At 40.1% G+C, this 20,511-nt stretch overlaps 1 protein-coding gene across 1 annotated transcript in view; it reads left to right on the forward strand.

Annotated features, from left to right (window-relative positions):
* SLC1A3 (solute carrier family 1 member 3) overlaps nucleotides 1–20,511 on the forward strand; it is a 74,582-nt gene that overhangs the window by 46,740 nt on the left and 7,331 nt on the right. The window contains exons 4-7 of the mRNA XM_075488544.1: nucleotides 3,736–3,940; nucleotides 5,343–5,385; nucleotides 14,085–14,380; nucleotides 17,478–17,711. Coding sequence (XP_075344659.1) covers nucleotides 3,736–3,940; nucleotides 5,343–5,385; nucleotides 14,085–14,380; nucleotides 17,478–17,711 — 778 coding nt within the window. The remainder of the gene's footprint in view (nucleotides 1–3,735; nucleotides 3,941–5,342; nucleotides 5,386–14,084; nucleotides 14,381–17,477; nucleotides 17,712–20,511) is intronic.

A 20,511-nucleotide genomic window follows, 5' to 3' on the forward strand; every position in this document is an offset into this window, starting at 1 on the left:
GCAATTACATACTTACTTGCTTGCTGCATTCCTACACCCTAAAATATTTCCATTTCTTCTCTAACACCTTTGCTAAAGAGCAACGTAGTGCTTTGCTTTTTTCCCTGACACTCTGGAGAACTCCTTGTCATGTCTTTATTTCACCCACAGTGTGACTGATTCCTCACTTACTTCTCAAGAGAGGGAAAGAGTAGGTGAAAGGAGGTGACAGGGGTAAGGGCTTGGGTTTGTTTGCAGTTTTACAGGCTTACGCCTGCCCCCTTCTTTCTTCTCTTCCCTTCCTCCCTGCCTGCCTCCCTCCCTCCCCATCAATACTTAAAAAATCATTCCCATTCATGTTGTGTGCACACACACACTGGGAGAAATTACAGGCGCTCTGCTCGGGGTTGCCTTGACAACTTCAAGGCATCCCTGTGCGTGGGGACTGGTGGCACAGCAAAGTTTCCCAGGCCCCCTGGGGAAGGGGAGGGGAGAGGAAGAGAGGAGGCAGAGGTGCTGGAGCCAGCGGCCGTGTGGAGGAGAGAGCAGCAAGCAGGATGAAAGGGGCACATACATCTCCTGCGGGACAATGGGAGTTTAGCTGGCTGGCTGTGAAAGGACACACTGAGGATACAATGGTCTGTGACACATGAAAGCTTTGGAGCGACCTTTATCGCTTCTCCATTAAGGACCCTTCCAGAGTCCCATTCAGCTCTTAGAAATCTTGTCAACATCTTAAAATATAAAGAAAACAAACCCCTTCATTTTATCACATTGTAAAAACAGATTTAAAATTTTTTTTTACATAATTCTTGCTGTCGGTATGCTGGAAGCTTTTGCAGTTTCGGCTCTGCACAGTACCAAGCGTCCCTCTTGTGAGTTCCTTGAGTGCCCATTACCTTCAGTGGGAGGGAAGGCTGCCCAGCAGCTTCCCAGTAAGGGCTCTCTGAGGTGAGAATGTGCTTCCTCCTCATATAGCTTTTATTCATACTTAGGCCTGTCATCCCTCTGCTTTGAGTGCCACGAGCGGTTAGAGCTCAAGAAGAGAGGAGTTGCTGTTCCCTACTTTCAAGCTGAGAAGTCATTTATATGATAAGCAAGAGCAGGAATGATACTGAGCAAACTAAAATAAGGGGCCATATAGTCACCGCCAGAGTGCATAATAGGAAACCAAGCTGGAACGCAGCTTATAAAGAAAAGAGCATGACTCTTGCTCCCTGACATATCGCTTGCACATGGTTCACCACTCAATCCCAGAATCAGTCCGAGAAAGAAATAGGATCACAAGCTCTAATCCTTCAACACAGCAATCTTTAGTGGTACGATATGCCCTACACTGACTCCTAGTGATTTTTGGAGTGTAGGATACTCAACCTAGTATCAAGTGTGGAGTACAAAGAAAGATCAGGCTTGGTTAAAGCAGTAAGCACGTATGCCTGCAAACCCTCTAGACTGACAGTCTCAGCAGCTGGTCCTGAATCTATTACCTGGCAAGGGCAGGGTACTGGGAACTGACTGATTTAACACCTGTGCTTTTCCAAACCTTCCTACCAAACTATATAGTTTAACCCCTTCATGTTCAGGATGTAAAACAAGTTTAAAGCTGATCTTTGCTAAAATGAAAAAATTCACAGCCTGTTGCTGCTACGTTAGAAACAGCAAGTAACAACACAAAATAGCAATTAAAATATACAAAGATAAAGTTGACTGGACTAATATGCATGCATTCATTTTTGACTTTTTAAATTACAATTCATTTTAAGTTACATACTGATACTTTAAAAATAAAATTTGTAACAAATGCTGTCTGATATAAACATTGTGCAACTCAGTAGCACACCTGAAATTCTCAAAAAATTATTAACTTTATTTTTATGCATTGGTTAATTATATTTGCATTATTTTGCATTTGCATTATTCTGAAGACTCTAAAAAGCAACTGATCCTCCATCCACCGACAAGAGGGTTATAGGACTTACTTCCTGTTTGTAAAGATAAGCAAACTATTTATTACTTGGTAGTATTTAACATTTTCCTCCCACAATTTAAAAACATAAATGTAAACTTACCACAAGCATTATCATCCAGTTTTACAGATAGAAAAGCTGAGCAGAGAAATGAAGGATCAAGTGCTTCAAATGCTGGATTTCCATTTTCAGTTTCTTGCTGTGTCAGTAAGACTTTGTTCTTCCACTATAATGGCACATGTAAATCAAGCAATTCAGGGTGCAAATCTAGTGATCTCCCTTTGCAATTCATTCTGTGGGTACAAATCTTACTGGCTCTAATGGCTTCTGCCAAAAGGACTGGCAAATGCTAGCTGAAATAGAAGGGTAAGTATGAAGCATGTGATTGGTTTTATACTTTGAAGATTTGATCAGAGCCTGGAACACAGCCTTGATCTCAGTTACATCAGTGACTAGGGTACTTTCACTGTAACTCCAGTAGCACATATATCTTCCTTTTGAAGACGGACAGAAGTACAGTATATCTACTATGATTTGAGAAAACATTTAGTTTTGCCAGGTCATGATTCTAGTTTTATGTTTCCATATTATTTATATTCATGCAGTCCTGTTGCCTTATTTTAAATGCTTTCTCCTCTGAGACAGGTACCCAGAGCAGAAGGTGGTCAACTTTTGTTATATTTTATATGTTCAAAGATAAATCTAGAGAACTGTGTGGGCAGTCTGGATTAGACAGTGCCATATAGGGGTCCATAGGAGAAGATAATAAAGCAAAGTGATGCTTTCCCCCACCTCTTTTTTCATTCTGCACTTTGAAAGCTTGATTCCAACAGGAAGCATCAGCACTGTTTTGAGACAGATCATGTTGCCCTCCAGATGAAATATGGGGAAGTTATTGACTACTTGAAATTTTAAGGAGAAGGGGCAAAGGAGCATTTTAAGGAGAAGAACACTAACTGCACCTGTTTGGAAAGAGAAAGAGCATTTCCATTTCTGACAGTCCTCATGGGACACTCCTTCTCAGATATTCAGAGCTCTTTCCCTGGCAGAACTTCACCTTCATTTAAAAGACACAGTGCAGCCCTGTTGGTGCAATCTGATGAACAAACACTTCAGCAGATGGCATAGTGAGCACCCTAGTATTCACATTAGATCAGATGCATTAAGACAAGCCAAGAATTAGGATTAATGTTGCAAGTTTTGCAGAGCTTATAAAAGACTCTAAATGCTTATTCATGCAATAGTAAGGATTTTCTGAAACTAGCTAACAGCATTTAATCTGTTTTAAACTCCCATGGCTTGGGACAGAGGTAAACTGAGGTCATTCCATTAGGGATTGAAGAAAACCCTTTATACACATTAATTGTAGCAAACACATTATCAACGTCACTTGAGGGTACTCTGTTTTCTTTCTTACTATTACAAATTAGGTGCAGCACATTTCTAAGGCACATTTTTCAGACTATGGTAACTATGCTAATCAAAAACCATGAACTAGCTCACTGGAGTACAGGGAGTGCCACACTGCATCAGACCAATAGCCTCTGCTTTTAACAAAGCACAGAAAGCTGTAGCTCTTGTAATAGAAAATTATGTAATAACAAGCATTAGGGGTGGGATGGGAAGACAGTGGCAGGTATGAACTGCAGAAGAGGGCCAACTTACCTTGCGTAGCTTTAAATACACTGGTCATCAAAACTCTTGCCGCAAAACCATTTTCATGATGCTGAGTTTATACTCTTTACTCACAACTGTATGAGGTGAATGTCCTTGTGCTTAAATTTACTAGGAATTGCTGCCCTGGATAGTAAAGCATCAGGGAAGATGGGAGTCCGAGCAGTAGTCTACTACATGAGTACTACGATCATTGCTGTACTGATTGGTATAATCATTGTGGTCATCATCCACCCTGGGAAAGGTACTAAAGAAAACATGCACAGAGAAGGCAAAATTGTGCAAGTGACAGCAGCAGATGCCTTTCTTGATTTAATCAGGTATGGCTATGATATTGCACATTTTCTGTACCAATAGCAATGACAGTAATAATTAGATTCACATGAGAACAAAAGTAGAGAATTTTAGACAGTGACTGCATAAACTAGCCAAATTTCCTTCAACTATGTGATACCAATATCTCTAACCCCTGCAATGCTACAAAAGAATACATGGATTTATTTTCAAACCAAGCTGTTGCAAGGGAAGAAACTGCTTTTAATATTCAAAGAAAGATTCTTTCTTTCATGCACAAAAGAAAGACTTCTGTTCTGCTATCTGCATGGGTCTTTTCCCCTCCTTCCATAGCACAATCCTTATTACCAAATTCCTCTGCTTTCCTTTACTTCCAACTTTTGACAGTTTTCTCACTTCACTTGAATCCCTGATTTAGCTATTCATCTTAATTTTAAATTGTAGCCACCAATCTAGGTGCATCTACTCAAACTTGTTGAATTGTATGGATGGGAAATAAATGCCAGGAACAGGCAAGTAAAATGCTTGAAATAGAGGGGCACAGATATAAAATGTGGTTTTCTCCTTGCTCAGAGACTCTGCAATGCCTCTTTTATAGAGCTAATATGTCACAGATGTATTCCAGGGAGTAGGGAAGCTGAGGTTTTGAACTCGGGAGCTTTTCCACAGGTAAAGCCACCAAAATTTTGTGTTCCACTAACCCATTTGGAGAAGCCAGAGACATGGAGAAAGGCCTCCAAGAGTCATGCTGCCAGGAAGGGGGACTTCAGAAAGACCCATGAAGAGGTTTGCACTCAGATTCCTCAAGATTTATTCAGTTAGGCTGCTTCTAATTCCCTCAGAAATGTCACCATTCTGGAAAGCAAAGAAAAAAACCCCCATATGTAACAAGTACACACACACATATATGATTGTATGTGTTATTATTAAAGAATACTCAAACTTCAGAAATATTTATTTCTTAATCATGACAAGACTCTAAATCGAGTGGTAAATGTCACGATGTGCTAGGCTACATGACTGCAAAAATTGTTTGAGAAGTAGAAATGCATTAAATATTAATAAACTCTTTATTAATCTAGATCAAAAAAGCATTAATAAATACAAAATTAAAAGTCAGCACTGACCCACAGAGCTTTGTTCATTTGGTAATTTAGCTAATATTCTGCTCCATAACCAGACCTGCTATACAATATTGGATACAGAGATTGCATTGCCAGGATCTATCCAACCCTACTACATTTCATCCTGATAAAGCGAACCAGGCCAATGCTATATGCAAAGCTCTTCTCACTGTATAGATAATTACATATTTGTCTTAGGATTCCTTTGAAAATTAGCTGGTCAATTATTTTATTAGCTGTGCCCCTACTTAAGATATTGCTAGAGTCTTATTACTTCTCATGTTATTTTCTTTCTTTTTCACAGAAATATGTTCCCTCCAAATCTGGTGGAAGCTTGCTTTAAACAGGTAAAAATGTTTTGTTATTTCCAACTAAAACATAACAAAGTAGGAAATTGAAATGTAAAAGCATTTTCTTTAGGAATCTCGCATACTTGTATTTACAGCAGAAATAAATCTTATATAAGCTGCCAGCTGTCAAAAAAACCCACACCAAACCAACGAAATCTGTGCTTTGTTTTCAATAACATTGTCTCAGTATTTGCTACGAGAAGTGAAGAAAACACACCTGGCATAGCAAATAAAAAAAATAAGTTTTTTCAAAATGTCGTATTCTTAAGTCTACAGCAAGCTTCATTAAAGTCAATACAGAATTTACTCTTCAAAAACAGTGTTATGTTAAATTGGGAGATACTGAGATATGCACCATCTGTATAAAGACTGGAAGATGTTCAAGAATGTCATGTGAGAAATGTGCATAGGTTCGAAACAGAAGCAAAAATTTTGTGGACATCAATAACAAAATCATACTAGGGGACTTCTTGTCACCTATGATAGGAGTGCATTGGAATGCTCTTTCTATGTGGCTTCCCAAATTCCTCTATCATTAGCCTGGTCTTAAACTTAACTGTTCTACAGAGAAAATAATAGTAACTAGTTACATTCCTTTTTTAAGAGGAGGGCATTATAGATTCAGTGAAACCTATAATATGTATTTCCATAATCTAATTGCTTCATATTGACCCTACAGACAATCCTGAACTGATATTATTTACCAGTTATTAAGTAGCAATTAAAAAAAGCTGAAATGTGGAGGTCAAGAAGGAAGAGGATAAAGTAGAAACTTTCCAAAGTCCAGCTGAGTTACATCTTGCAGAAAAATTGAAAAGAAACAGTAACATTTTCTTTAGTTATATAAACAGAGACCAATAAAAAGCACTGACTTTCTAGATTAAGGTTTGGTCAAGATTAAAGACAAACTAGACCCAGGTCCAAAAGCAACAAACGTTATGCCTCTCTTTTCAGTAAAGATGATGATGAACTCAGGACAGTGATGCAGAAGAGCAGTACAGAAATACAAAAGCCTATATCTAAACTAGAAACAAAATTCAAAGAATTTAATGTAATAAAGTCAGGGAATAATATCATCTTTATCTCAAAATAATGAAATAATTAGAGCATAAAGTTACAGATCTAGCAGCAAGTATTCTTAATAAATCTCTCAAGTTGGGAAGTTAGTGTTTATAACTGGTGAAAGCAAGCATAGTGCCTTTCAAATTCCAATTTCAAAAAGATTTGGGAATTGATTTAAGCAGTTAATAACCCTTATTAACTGCTTAACTGCTTAACCCTTATTAACTTAATTAACTGCTTAATTTTTTTTTTTTTCTGGTGCCACAGAATTGCAATGGATCTAATCTCTTTGGACTTCTGTAAAACAGAGTTTTTAATATGAGGGAAGTGAAATAGTTGAGCAGGGGAAAAGATTATTGTAAGAATTGTAAAATTTGTGGAGATAGCAATAGAAGTTGCTGAAGGACTGGGAGTACCTCAATTGATATTTTTACGGATGACAGTGCCATAAGATGCACACAACAAAATTTACAGATGACAAGAAAGTCCAAGCACTTTGTACCGAGATACCTAACAAAGGCCAAAGAAGGAGGTGTGTCCCTGGCACAATGTAATGCTATAAAGTCACAGCAACAAAGTGAATTGGCTCTTGCAGACTTTGGCATATTTGGTTATCTCCTGGTAGCTCTTCATCACATGTGAAATAAACATTTAGAAATTAACAGTAATTTCTGCTTTGAGATGGGAAGTCATCATCAGAAAGAAAAAAAAAATTAAAACACCTCTCTAATTCAGCTCTAAGATATATTAGGTGACATAACTCCAAGAGAGGAAATAAAGCCAGAGGAATGTGACTGTCTGGAATACTGAGCATATTCAGGTCATTACATTCATAGGAAGATTCATGCAAAATGAGCACAATGGAGAGAGCAGTTGCTGGGATTATCAAAAGAAAACAACATATAAAGCAAAAAGAAGCTTGAATTAAAAAGTATTTAGGTACAAAACCCAAAGTGGAAACAGAGCTGTATAAGATACAGAAAAATGTTTATACAAGAAGAAATGGAAATCACAATGACTGAATTTAAATTGGGAATTAGTAAGGTTTTTAAACTTCCTTACCTAAAAGGTGAGGTCCTGGAAAAATCTTCTATTAGGAGTTATGGGAACAAACTACCTCATCAGTTTTAAGATACAGCTTGAAAAATTCTTTCAATAAGGTATCCTACAGCAACAGGAAACTTAACTCAGTGACTAGCAGCCCTAAATCTATGTTCTTAATTAAAGATGTCCTGTAGACTCTGTTTAAATTAAGTATATTGTATTTCTTATGTGCTTTACAGCTTAAAGGGATTTCCGAAAGATGGTTCAAAAAACAGGAAATGTTTAATGAAAGTTTTTGCTGACTTTCAGCAGCAGCTATGCTTACTGAAGCACCCGGATTTTAAATCTATCATACTTATACTATTACCTTTTGAATCAGGTACCAAAACCTAGATTTTTAGGTATAATTAATTTTCTTGTAGCAGATTTGTTAAACTAAAAACATTTTACAGGAGAAACAAGTATGTGTAAGATTCATAGGTGTCCAGATGACTTTGTACATCTGACTCCATACCTTCCTTTTCAAAAGTTTGCATCAGGCTTTTCATATGTTTCTCAGAAGACTGATGAAGAAGGATGACCCATCTGGCACTAATCTGGTTCTGTAACACCATGTTTGCTGGCCCAAACACAAAACAGACAACTACTCATAGTTGTCCACGCTCAAAGGCGTAATGCTGATCAACAGCTTTGCACACCTGGCAACCATCACTGGCATATACACGCCATGTTCAAATCACATCTTTTGATATATTAGGTACTCACATTCTGTCTTACAGCATCCTTAGGCAGGTTTCTTTCCTGACAGAGATGTGCACTGGAACCCACTGGAAGGTTTTTCTTTCTTTCTCATCATGGCCAGCAGACAGGTCCTCTAATGACTGTGTTAGTACTCCCAGCAAGTTTTGAACCTGTTACTTTCCCCATCCATAGCAAGCACTTCCCAAAGCAGCTCCACTAACACACTGGACCAACTATCACTTCCAAAGTTTTTAACCTCAAAAGACCAACTATTACTCAAATTTTGTAACACCAAGATATGGAAAATTGTACATTCCTTTGCATAATTAATTGTAGTGAAGTAAAGTTGGTTTTCTGGATGTGGAATTGCTCTCTTGCAAAATGAAATGGAGCTGTGTGGAGAGGGTAATCAAGGTGGAGAGGGATTCTAGATGGAGTTGGAAAAGCTTTTATGGGATTGCTGCTGGGAAAAGGAGTCATGAAGGAAGACTGGGATCTTAGGACTTATTTAGGAAGGAGCTTCCTAAATTTTCTACTGCTCCTCGTTCAGTCTTCTGGTCCTTTGGATTCCCTTTCCTGTTATTCTTTGCCAGCAAGTCTGTGAGGCAAACAAAGCTGCCTCCTCTTGCTCCTTCTCCTCCTCCTTTGCACATTTTTTTTCCCCAGAAACAGGAAGAGTGGTGGAACAAAATGCCCCTTTCCCTCCAAAAAGCACCCCCCATTGTGGATCCCAGAAGCCAGGAGGAGTCCCTGTAGGAGAGAAAGACAGCCCATGGAAAAGCTAAGGAAATCCTTTCATTAAACCTTTCAGCTGAGAATCGGCAGAACCATTTCAGGCTTAGCTGGTGGCATTTAGCCCCGTGCCCCAGGGAAGTCTACAAGAACAAAGAGCCACCCTTGCCTAGCAGGTCAAGTTAAGAAGAATAATCTGGAAAATGTTGGGCTTTAGCTTCAGTCTGTTCTTCACTAGTTACTCCCTCTCTGCCTGTGAAAGACCAAAGCCGTGTTGGCAACCTGTCCCTCCAAGCAGGACCTCCTCCAGTTAAATCAGTGGCAGAGAGGGATCACTGGAAACAGCAGATTGTTAATCCAAACAGCATACTTTTTGATGCTGGTTATTTCCATATGACATATGTTGCTACTTTCACTATGCATTGATCATGGGGGGGCTTTTGTGATTTTTATCAGTAACAGGAGAATCTGAAAAGGCTGAGTGCAGATAAATATTCCACACTTACCTAAAACTAGATTACGTTGTTCAAATTTTTTTCTATATCATTATATTCACCCCCAGTTTAGGGATATCTAAAGAAATCTTTGGATTTGTCTTTCAGCCCTGTCCATTATCTCTTCATTTCTCTTTCTTTGCTAAATTCAAAAAGGCTAAGCAGTCTGCTTGTTAAGCAGATACTGCTTTTTAACCGCTTGTTCTTTGTGCTGTGCTCTGGGATATATCAAAAGACAAAAGAAACACAAGTGAACTTGGGACATCAAGAGAAACAGAATCAGTCTAACAATTTGGGGAGGGTCATTGTGTTATGAATAGGTGGAATTTTATGCCAGCTGAAGCTTAGAGAACTGGAAAGGTGCATCTGACAACTGCATTTCTTCTGAGCTATTTGTAATTAAATATTCTTTCCTGCACTCATCCTTATCAAGAGGATTGGAAGTGTTAGTCACACATCCAGACATGAATACTAACTAATATATGCTGTCTATTCCTTATGATAATTTTGGTTAGCTAAGATATATTTTAACCTTTGTCATCAGCTCTTCTGTAGACAATTTGGAATGCTTTCACACATGTCCATATGGAAAGGAAAGAAAAAAATCATTAGGAAGATGGGATATCACTGCCTCATTTTCATTTCTTTTCATTTTTTTAGGCTTGCATTTAAGCAAACTTGTTGCTTTTAAAATCATCATGCACTAAAAACTACATCATCATACAGACTTAGCACAGACAATGTTAATTATACTATCTCAGAGTACTGACAGTAAATCATGAGTTTTCGGAGCAGTTACACATGCAATTACCTTGTCTGCAAGCTAATCTCTGGAATGTGCTAATGCCATGTTATAATGTTGCTTCTTAAAAAGTCATGCAATGTATTCAAGTCAAATGACTGGGGGTATCTTGTACCACTAATGAAAACAAAATAATAAGAAAAGCGTAAACAACTAGTTCATTGTATTATGCAATAAAGTAATTATATTGCCTATTTCATAATGAGATAACTTAATTAAAATTCATTTTAAAGTTGATCATTAGCACCATGTCTTGTAAAAAAGTCCAGAAATGGCATTATTATTATGTTTTACTTGCAGAGAAGGTTGTTCATAGAAAGCTATTAGTATTAATATGTTCTGAATAATATTTACCTTGCTCCTAATTTGTCCTCTATACATGAACTTAAGAAAAAATTATAGTATTTTGCATCTAAAATCTCACACGGCAAAAATACCCCTGCATGGAGAAAAAATGCACCAGACCTCCTCAGAAATGACAGGACTTCAGTGATGTTGTCTAGCCCATCACGAATTATCAGTGTAGGTGTGCGGACTTCTAGTAAAACATAACCAGCTCTTCTGAGACCCTTAAGCCTACAATCTGTTATATGAGCAGTTTTTCTTTGTCTAATTTCTTCCATTACTGAATGTCGCAAAAGAACAAGGATCTGCAGAATCACAGTGTGATATTAAAATGTCCGTTTGAGCTACATGAACAGCTGATAACTCTGATTCCCACCAAGACACAGATCTGCCTGAAAGTAGGAATCTTATAAAAGCTCACAAAATGATCTCTTATCACCAGTTTCTCTGCAGAGCAGTAATAGTCAACTCTGCTATTCTCTCATCTATTTCAAAACCTTTGACATTTTCTGTCATCTTGAAGGTGGTCTTTCATCCTGTCACTTCCTACAAACAGTAGGCTTTTTCACTGCTCCACACACAGAAAATTTGTTTTGTGGTGGTCAAGCAATCTTGTATTTTGCCTTTAGTGTCATCTGAAAAAGCACTGTTAGTGCATTAACCTACACTTTTTCCTTGGTAGATCTCTCCTTTGCATTTTCTGTATTTGGTTTTCCATAATTTCTTTTGCTTCACCAGGAACCTTCTCATGAGTTTTGATAGACAACTTCGGGCATAAGAAGACAGACACATCCACAGAATTATCCATAACCTCATTTAGCAATAATGAAAGAAAGGGTAGCTCAAGTGACTGTCCCACAGCAAATAAAATTGCTCTGATTCCTGTTGCTCAGATTCCCATTTTGAATCTCACTCTAAATAAACAGTTTCTCCACTGCTCTGGAAGGGGTTCTAGAAAGACTGTTCTCCCTAGCAACATTTCTGAAGACTTAAGTCTGACCAACAGGGTGAGTCAACAGATAAGATCTACATCTCTGTGTACCAGTGTAGTAGCTGAAATGGAAACGGACTTTGCTAAGTGAGGTCCTACAATCCATATTATACCCCTAAAGAGACTTAACTAATAAAGAATTAAAGATGTCTTCCTGCTGGGACAGAATTCCAGAATCAGCACAAAAAAGAAGGAATATGCTTATTACAACCTAAAATGATTTCTAACTGGGGTTTTTAAAGGTAAGAAACTTCATGTGATTGTGCTTTCTCCCCCGTAGCTGCCCAAATTCTTCTGTCTGCTGTCATAATTTTTGAGCCCAATGGCCAGTTCCAACCTAATTTGACGGATGCAATTCTCAGACAAATCAAGACTGCGCTGCCACTGAAAGAAAAGCGGTTTATGACTTAGCTCGTGGCCTGTTCCAACAGGCAGCAGCCAGCCAGCCAGGCAGCACACATCTAACACTGTCTAGCAGCCGTGACACGTGTTGCTTTTGGTCTAGTCAAATAGGTAGGAATGAGAGAAGGACCTGAGGGTAATGGAGGAGAATCAGGACGAAGTCAGTTATGATGTGTCTAGGGAAAGTAGGAAATGAATAGGAAATTCGGTAGGAAATTAGGCTGTAATTCCAGTCCTCATTAAGCAGCTTGCTTTTTCATGTTTGTCTAATCTGTATGCCCACAAGTCCAGCATAATTACACCCTTCAGATATTTGCATTAACAATTTTTACCTAAGCTTTTTTCCTACTGAAAAACAGTGATAAAAATACACAAGTAACACAATTATCATACCTGTACACATTAAAAAACCCAAAAAGAATTAGACGTGTTGGATGTACAGTGTTAGGCAGTATTTTAACAGTCCTGTCAGGACTGAATTAAAAACCTTTTAGTGAGAACTTATAGAAAATTTCCATTTCCACTCTAATACCTCTCTGTCACTTAAAAAGGCAATCCCATCCCTCCTTCCCCAGCTGTGTAGTTCCAGTCTCAGTGTTTTGCCCTCTCTGACATTCATCAGTCAGTTTCACCTCCATAGCCTTTACCCAAAAATGGCCACTTTTTCTGCTTGGCAAATTTTCTACCTATTTAAAAAGTAGAATTGGCTTACTGAGAGATCAAACTAGAACCGACATAGAGGAGAAATTATCACAGGTTGGATGTGAGGGGGTGAAGGGGTGGAACTGGACTTTTCTGTGTCAGCCAACTGTTTGAACAACTCAGCTGTCTCCTCTAACCACAGCCCAAATCTTAAAAAGTTTTAGCAAATTTCATTTAAAACTCAAGAATATCTGATCTCCATTGAGATTTCTTCTGCTACATCTTAGTCAGAAACTTTCCATAAATCTCCTGTAAGCAAGTTTTACTTGAAATTCTTAAAGACTTAAAGCCTTCAGGGGGATCCAGCAAATACGTGGAAGGAGTGCATAAAACTGTTCAGGTGTGGAAAATAACAGAAAATTAGGTCAGTTTTCATAGATGCTGCAATTCAGGTTTCCTATCTTAGTCCTAAGAGCTCAATTTCACTCAAATACTTTTGAAGTGCACAACAGTCTCCAGATATTACTAATAATACTACAGCTCCTGGACTTAATGTTTGTCTTTTGTTGGCAGGCCCAAAGGAACAAAAATCCACAGTTGCTGAATAACCTTGACATCAGCATCCCATTGCTTTAATAGGGTATTTAGCTTTCTGAGATATCAGAAACATTTTACTAGTGATATTTAGTATTCTTTGTGTTCAACAGAATTTAATCAAGACAGGGCTGCAGGGCTTTTGAGCCCAGACAGAAATATTCAGCATGCACATTTCTCTTTGGAAAAGCATTAGGTGGTGAAATACTGGGTTTCAAAGTACATGTTTAGGAGCACACTGAGATTTTGAAATTGATTTGCCCATTCCATAATGGAACCATTTAAGGTAGAACCCTTTTCTTAATTAAGGAAAGTCGTGATTTGTTACCGCAAAGCATAGAAAACTAAAGGCTTTGCCACAGCAAAGGAAAAAAGAGGTTTGTTATATTTAAGTTACTTTCAGTCTAATTTTTTCTAATTCAAAAAGATGAAAAAGTAAGGAAATGCCAGAACACATGAAAATATTTTCACTAGCCATAAAAGACCTATTTATTTAACAGTTGGAAATACGTTGTTGGGAAAAATAGCAATTTATAAAAATGAAAACTAAGAATCAATAGTTTTGTCACAAAACTCATGAACATGACAAATTCACATCTTTGATTTTGACATATTTATGAGAAAATGAGTTCTGGAAGCTAACGGTGAAGATTTAGCTCTTGAACTTAGTATGGATTTTTGTTGCTTTCAGGAAAGCCAGGTTTTCATCACAGTACATTTTACCAACAAATATTACACAAATAATTCAAATGTCCTACAATAGTGATTAATAACTTAATGTGTGATTTTTACCTTTGTTTGCTATAATTCACAAATTCCTATCTTTCTTTTATTTTTGTTTTAACAGTTCAAAACTAACTATGAAAAGAGACTGTTTAAAGTAGATATTCCATCCAATGACACATCCACAGTGGCTTCCATAATAAGCAATGTATCAGAAGCAATGGAAACCCTCACCCAAATGAAAGAGGAAATAGTTCCTGTTCCAGGTTCTGTAAATGGAGTGAATGCCCTTGGCTTGGTGGTTTTCTCAATAAGCTTTGGCCTGGTCATTGGAAGCATGAAGGAGCAAGGTCAGGCATTAAAAGACTTCTTTGATAGCCTTAATGAGGCTATCATGAGATTGGTAGCTCTAATCATGTGGTAAGTGCCTCTTTGATAAATTCCGTTTCAAGTTACTAACAATATTTTTTCATTACAATCAGGCACTGGATAGCAACAGTTTGTTTGCAAAGTCAGACAATAAGATCTTAACTACCTTGTAGCTTTTTTCATAAATGAATCATAGAATTACAGAATCATAGAATCACATGAATGATAGAATCGTTTCATACATACAGAATCATAGAATGGTTTGGGTTGGAAGGGACCTTTGATGGTCATCTAGTTCCAACCCCGCTGCCATGGGCAGGGACACCTTCCACTAGACCAGGTTGCTCAAAGCCCCATCCAACCTGGCCTTGAACACTTCCAGGGAGGGGGCATCTGCAGCTTCTCTGGGCAACCTGTTCCAATGTCTCACCACCCTCATAGTGAAGAATTTCTTCCTTATAGCTAATGTAAATCTACCCTCTTCCAGTTTAAAGCCATTACCCCTTGTCCTATCACTACATGACCTTGTAAAAAGTCCCTCTCCAGCTTTCTTGTAGGCCTCCTTCAGGTACTGGAAGGCTGCTATAAGGTGTCCCCGCAGCCTTCTCTTCTCCAGGCTGAACAACTCAAACTCTCTCAGCCTGTCTTCATAGGAGAGGTGTTCCATCCCTCTTATCATCTTCGTGGCCCTCCTCTGGACTCGCTCCAACAGGTCCATGTCCATCTTATGTTGGGGGCCCCAGAGCTGAACGCAGTACTCCAGGTGAGGTCTCACCAGAGCAGAGTAGAGGGGCAGAATCACCTCCCTCGACCTGCTGGCCACACTTCTTTTGATGCAGCCCAGGATACGGTTGGCTTTCTGGGCTGCAAGCACACATTGCCGGGTCATGTTGAGCTTCTCATCAACCAACACGCACAAGTCCTTCTCCTCAGAGCTGCTCTCAATACATCCTCTTCCCAGCCTGTATTTGTGCTTGGGATTGCCCCGACCCATGTGCAGGACCTTGCACTTGGCCTTGTTGAATTTCATGAGGTTTGCACAGGCCCACCTCTCAAGCCTGTCAAGGTCCTGCTGGATGGCATCCCTTCCCTCCAGCGTGCCAACCGCACCACATAGCTTGGTGTTGTTGGCAGACTTGCTGAGGATTCACTCAACCCCACAGCCCATGTCACCAACAAAGATGTTAAACAGCGCCGGTCCCAATATGAACCCCTGAGGAACACCATTCATCACCAGTCTCCACTTGGACATCGAGCCATTGACCACAAGTGTTTGAGTGCAACCATCCAGCCAATTCCTTATCCACCGAGTGGTTCATCCGTCAAATCCATGTCTCTCCAATTTAGAGACAAGGATGTCGTGTGGGACAGTGTCAAATGCTTTGCACAAGTTCAGGTAGATGACATCAGTTGCTCTTCCCTTATCCACTAACACTGTAACCCCATCGTAGAAGGCCACCAAATTTGTCAGGCACGATTTGCCCCTAGTAAAGCCATGTTGGCTGTCACCAATCACCTCCTTATTTTCCATGTGCCTTAGCATAGTTTCCAGGAGGATCTGCTCCTTGCTCTTGCCGAGCACAGAGGTGAGACTGTCTGGCATGTAGTTCGCTGGGTCTTGAACCCAAGAACTGTAATTCTATTTGTCAATAATTTGCCCAAACATACCTACTCCTTCAGTGTGTTTAGCTTTTGACATGAGAAGAATCAGGGTCTATGGCAGAACTTGCTAAGCTTATACAGAGCCATTATATGTCTTGATAAAGATAGTGATCACAACAGTATGCTATCAAAGTTTCCTTATATCCTAATCTGACTTCAGTAAAGGAAACCGACAAACCTCTCCCATAATCTTATTTCTACACAGCAAGACCTTATTATCATTAGTTTCCAACACAATTAGTTCCTGCAGTTGTGTAGTGCATACGTATGTCCTTGCATTGTAGCTGCACTGCGTACACATACGCATAATTTTCCTACTTTCTTTATTGTGTTCGATAGGTAAATAAAACCAATACCTTTTCCCTCAAACATTAGGTAGGAAGTCTTTTCAGCAATGAAGATTCATTATTTGTCAGGTAGAGGTTAATTATGAAAAGAAATTATGTCTTCTTGCCTTCTTTACTACAGAAAACAAACAAACAAACAAATCAACTCCAAAAGCCTACCCAAGAGCACACACACATATGTTGCAGTACTAGATACAAAACTGAAAATAAGTATATTTTTTCCGGTAACTAAAATTCTATTCTGCCAGGAAAACCTATACAAAGCAAACCCCTTTTCTCCTTCTTTACAAGCACGTTTAAAATGATAAAGCAGTGGATGAGAATTGCTACTTCTGAGAAATTTCTACATGGATTTGATGGCTTAAAGTACAATTGATACATGCTGGATAAATTTTTTTCTGTGGTAACTTAGTGTGAAAAGACAAGCGGACATTTTTAGAAATAAGGCTATACCAAAAGTCCAGCTGCAGCAGAATTATGTTGGAGTTTTATGCTCAGCACTAGCTCCTTCTTAATCTGTAGCTGTGCTTACCAATAGGAAAAAGCAAATCATACCACCTTTGTTGCTGCCCCACAATGCAGCTAACCTCTGTCATACAGATGGCTTCATGCTAAAGTATTTATCCAGTGCCCCACTGGAGAAAATGGGGCATGGCCAAAAGCAGCTTGAAATCATCAGAAGTTGTCAGCCTTCTATGTGGGTTCCTTTCCCAACAACACGGGAAACAGCACTGGCGAGCTGATAGAACTGGGCACTTGGCATAGTCTCCAACTATGTCGGCTGAGCTTTCGTTCATGCATACAGAATTATAACAGAATTGGCTAAACTAGCATGTAAACGACACTTGAATTCCAAAGCGAGCTCATCTCCCTACATGTCTGAAAGGCATGCTATACATCTTGAAATCCCTACCAGATCCTGAATCCAATGGAGCCTTTCAGAAACATTCACTGCTGTGGTTTAATCCAGGTTGAACTGTTAAGAGTTAGAGTTAAACTCTTGAACTGCTTCTGAATAGTTGCAGTCATCCTAACAGTGAAATCCTACATTCATGCATGCATATAAACACAAAACTATGGATGGAGGGGTGAATTTCTACTTTGTTCAGTACAGTACTGATTTGATTTCTTATTTGCAGGTATGCTCCACTTGGAATTCTGTTCTTGATTGCTGGAAAAATTGTTGAGATGGAAGACATGGGTGTGATTGGTGGTCAGCTTGCCATGTATACTGTAACAGTTATCATCGGTTTGCTAATTCATGCTGTCATTGTCCTACCTCTTCTCTACTTCCTGATCACTCGTAAGAACCCGTGGGTATTTATTGGAGGCTTAATCCAGGCATTAGTCACAGCTTTGGGAACATCTTCCAGGTATAATACAATATTATAAGGCCATATTGTTTTTATAATATTATTGGTTTGAGAAACAATTTTGCCTAATGTAATTGGTTAACTCTGTATTCAAGTATTCACTTGGGCACTTTATTTCAGTTCTGCTGCTGTCCAATAGAGATAATTATTATCATTATATTGACTTGAACTCTATTTTCTGTAAGAATCCCTGAACAGGGATGTAATGAGTCTGTTTGGTGATGCAGACTGTATGGCCAGAACCCTTGTGACTTTGACTAGCCTTGGTGTTTGAGATTTTTAAGTAGTTTGTAATGGCTCCCTGGTAAAGGATGCCACTGGCAAAGTATGTGCATGGCAAAATGGAGCAGCAAACACGAAAGTTCAGAGGGGACTCTGAGAGACCTTGAGAGCCCTTGTTGGCAGCTGACATTCTGTGCTCAAAATCCTGACAGCCAGTGATGGATAAACAACCTGCAACAGAGATGCCCCTTTTGCTCTTTATTGGTGACTGCATAGGTACATCGTATGAATAAAAAAACTGTTTGCTTCTATGATGAAAGAAAACATTATTGTAATCAAATACACATTTCTATACCATAAGACGTTTCATAAAACACCTTTCATTTTAATAGATTTTAAAAGTGTCTCCTAAAGACAGATGTTTTAAGTCAGATATTCTGTATTACCAAATTCAAGTCCCTGGTGTTTGGGATTATTTTGAAGATCTGGATGAGAAGCTATCGAGACTGTTAATGTACAATCTGATTAAGTTTTGTATAACTGAAAAAGCTCTTGAGGACTTAAAAAAATCATGACAGTATATTACAGAATCACAGAATCACAGAATCGTATAGGTTGGAAAAGACCTTTAAGATCATCGAGTCCAACTGTAAACCTAACACTACCAAGACCACCACTACACCATGTCCCTAAGCACCTCATCCAAACGTCCTTTAAATACCTCCAGGGATGGCGACTCAACCACTTCCCTGAGCAGCCTGTTCCAATGCTTGATAACCCTCTCGGTGAAGAAAAATTTCCTAATATCCAGTCTAAACCTCCCCTGGCGCAACTTGAGGCCATTTCCTCTTGTCCTGTCACTTGTTACCTGGGAGGAGAGACCGACCCCCACCTCTCTACAACCTCCTTTCAGGTAGCTGTAGAGAGCGATAAGGTCTCCCCTCAGCCTCCTTTTCTCCAGGCTAAACAACCCCAGTTCCCTCAGCTGCTCCTCATAAGACTTCTGCTCCAGACCCATCACCAGCTTCATTGCCCTTCTCTGGACTTGCTCCAGCACCTCAATGTCTCTCTGGGAGTGGGGGGCCCAAAACTGAACACAGTATTCAAGGTGCGGCCTCACCAGTGCCGAGTACAGGGGCACGATCACTTCCCTAGTCCTGCTGGCCACACTATTTTTGATACAAGCCAGGGTGCCATTGGCTTTCTTGGCCGCCTGGGCACACTGCTGGCTCATATTCAGCCGGCTGTCAACCAACATCCCCAGGTCCTTCTCTGCCTGGCAGCTTTCCAGCCACTCTTCCCCAAGCCTGTAGCATTGCATGGGGTTGCTGTGGCCCAAGTGCAGGACCTTGCACTTGGCCTTGTTAAACCTCATACAGTTGGCCTTGGCCCATCGATCCAGCCTGTCCAGGTCCCTCTGCAGAGCCTTCCTACCCTCAAGCAGATCAACACTCCCACACAACTTGGTGTCATCTGCAAACTTACTGAGGGTGCACTCAATCCCTTCATCCAGATCACTGATAAAGATATTAAACAGAACTGGCCCCAACACAGAGCCCTGGGGAACACCGCTTGTGACCGGCCACCAACTAGAGTAAACTCCATTCACCACCACTCTTTGGGCCCGGCCATCCGGCCAGTTCTTTACCCAGCAAAGAGTACACCCGTCCAAGCCATGAGCAGCCAGTTTCTCCAGGAGAATGCTGTGGGAAACCGTGTGAAAGGCTTTACTGAAGTCTAGATAGACAACATCCACAGCCTTCCCCTTATCTACTAGGCGGGTCACCTTGTCGTAGAAGCAGATCTGGTTGGTCAAGCAGGACCTGCCTTTCCTGAACCCATGCTGGCTGGGCTTGATCCCTTGGTTATTCTCTACATGCCGTGTGATAGCACTCAGGATGATCTGCTCCATCAGCTTCCCCGGCACCGAGGTCAGGCTGACAGGCCTGTAGTTCCCCACGTCCTCCTTCTGGCCCTTCTTGAAGATGGGCATCACATTAGCTAATCTCCAGTCAGCAGGGACCTCCCCAGTTAGCCAGGACTGCTGGTAAATGATGGAAAGGGGCTTGGTGAGCACTTCTGCCAGCTCCTTCAGTACTCTCGGGTGGATCGCATCAGGCCCCATAGACTTGTGAGTGTCTAAGTGGTGCAGCAGGTCACTCACCATTTCCCCCTGGATTATGGGGGCTCCATTCTGGTCCCCGTCCCTGTCTTCCAACTCCAGGGGCTGGGTACTCAGAGAACAATTGGCCCTGCTATTAAAGACTGAGGCAAAGGAGGCATTAAGTACCTCAGCCTTTTCCTCATCCTTGGTCACTGTGTTCCCTCCCCCGTCTACTAGGGGCTGGAGATTCTCCTTAGCTCTCCTTTTGCTGCTAATGTATTTGAAGAAGTGTTTTTTGTTGTCTTTTACAGCAGCAGCCAGATTGAGCTCTAGCTCAGCTTTGGCCCTTCTAATTTTCTCCCTGCACAGCCTCGCTACACCTTTGTAGTCCTCCTGAGTTGCCCGCCCCTTCTTCCAGAGGTCCTAGACTCTCCTCTTTTTCCTGAGTTCGAGCCAGAGCTCTCTAGTCAGCCA

The sequence above is a fragment of the Mycteria americana genome, chromosome Z, assembly GCF_035582795.1.
Source record: "Mycteria americana isolate JAX WOST 10 ecotype Jacksonville Zoo and Gardens chromosome Z, USCA_MyAme_1.0, whole genome shotgun sequence".
NCBI classification, from domain to species: domain Eukaryota; kingdom Metazoa; phylum Chordata; class Aves; order Ciconiiformes; family Ciconiidae; genus Mycteria; species Mycteria americana.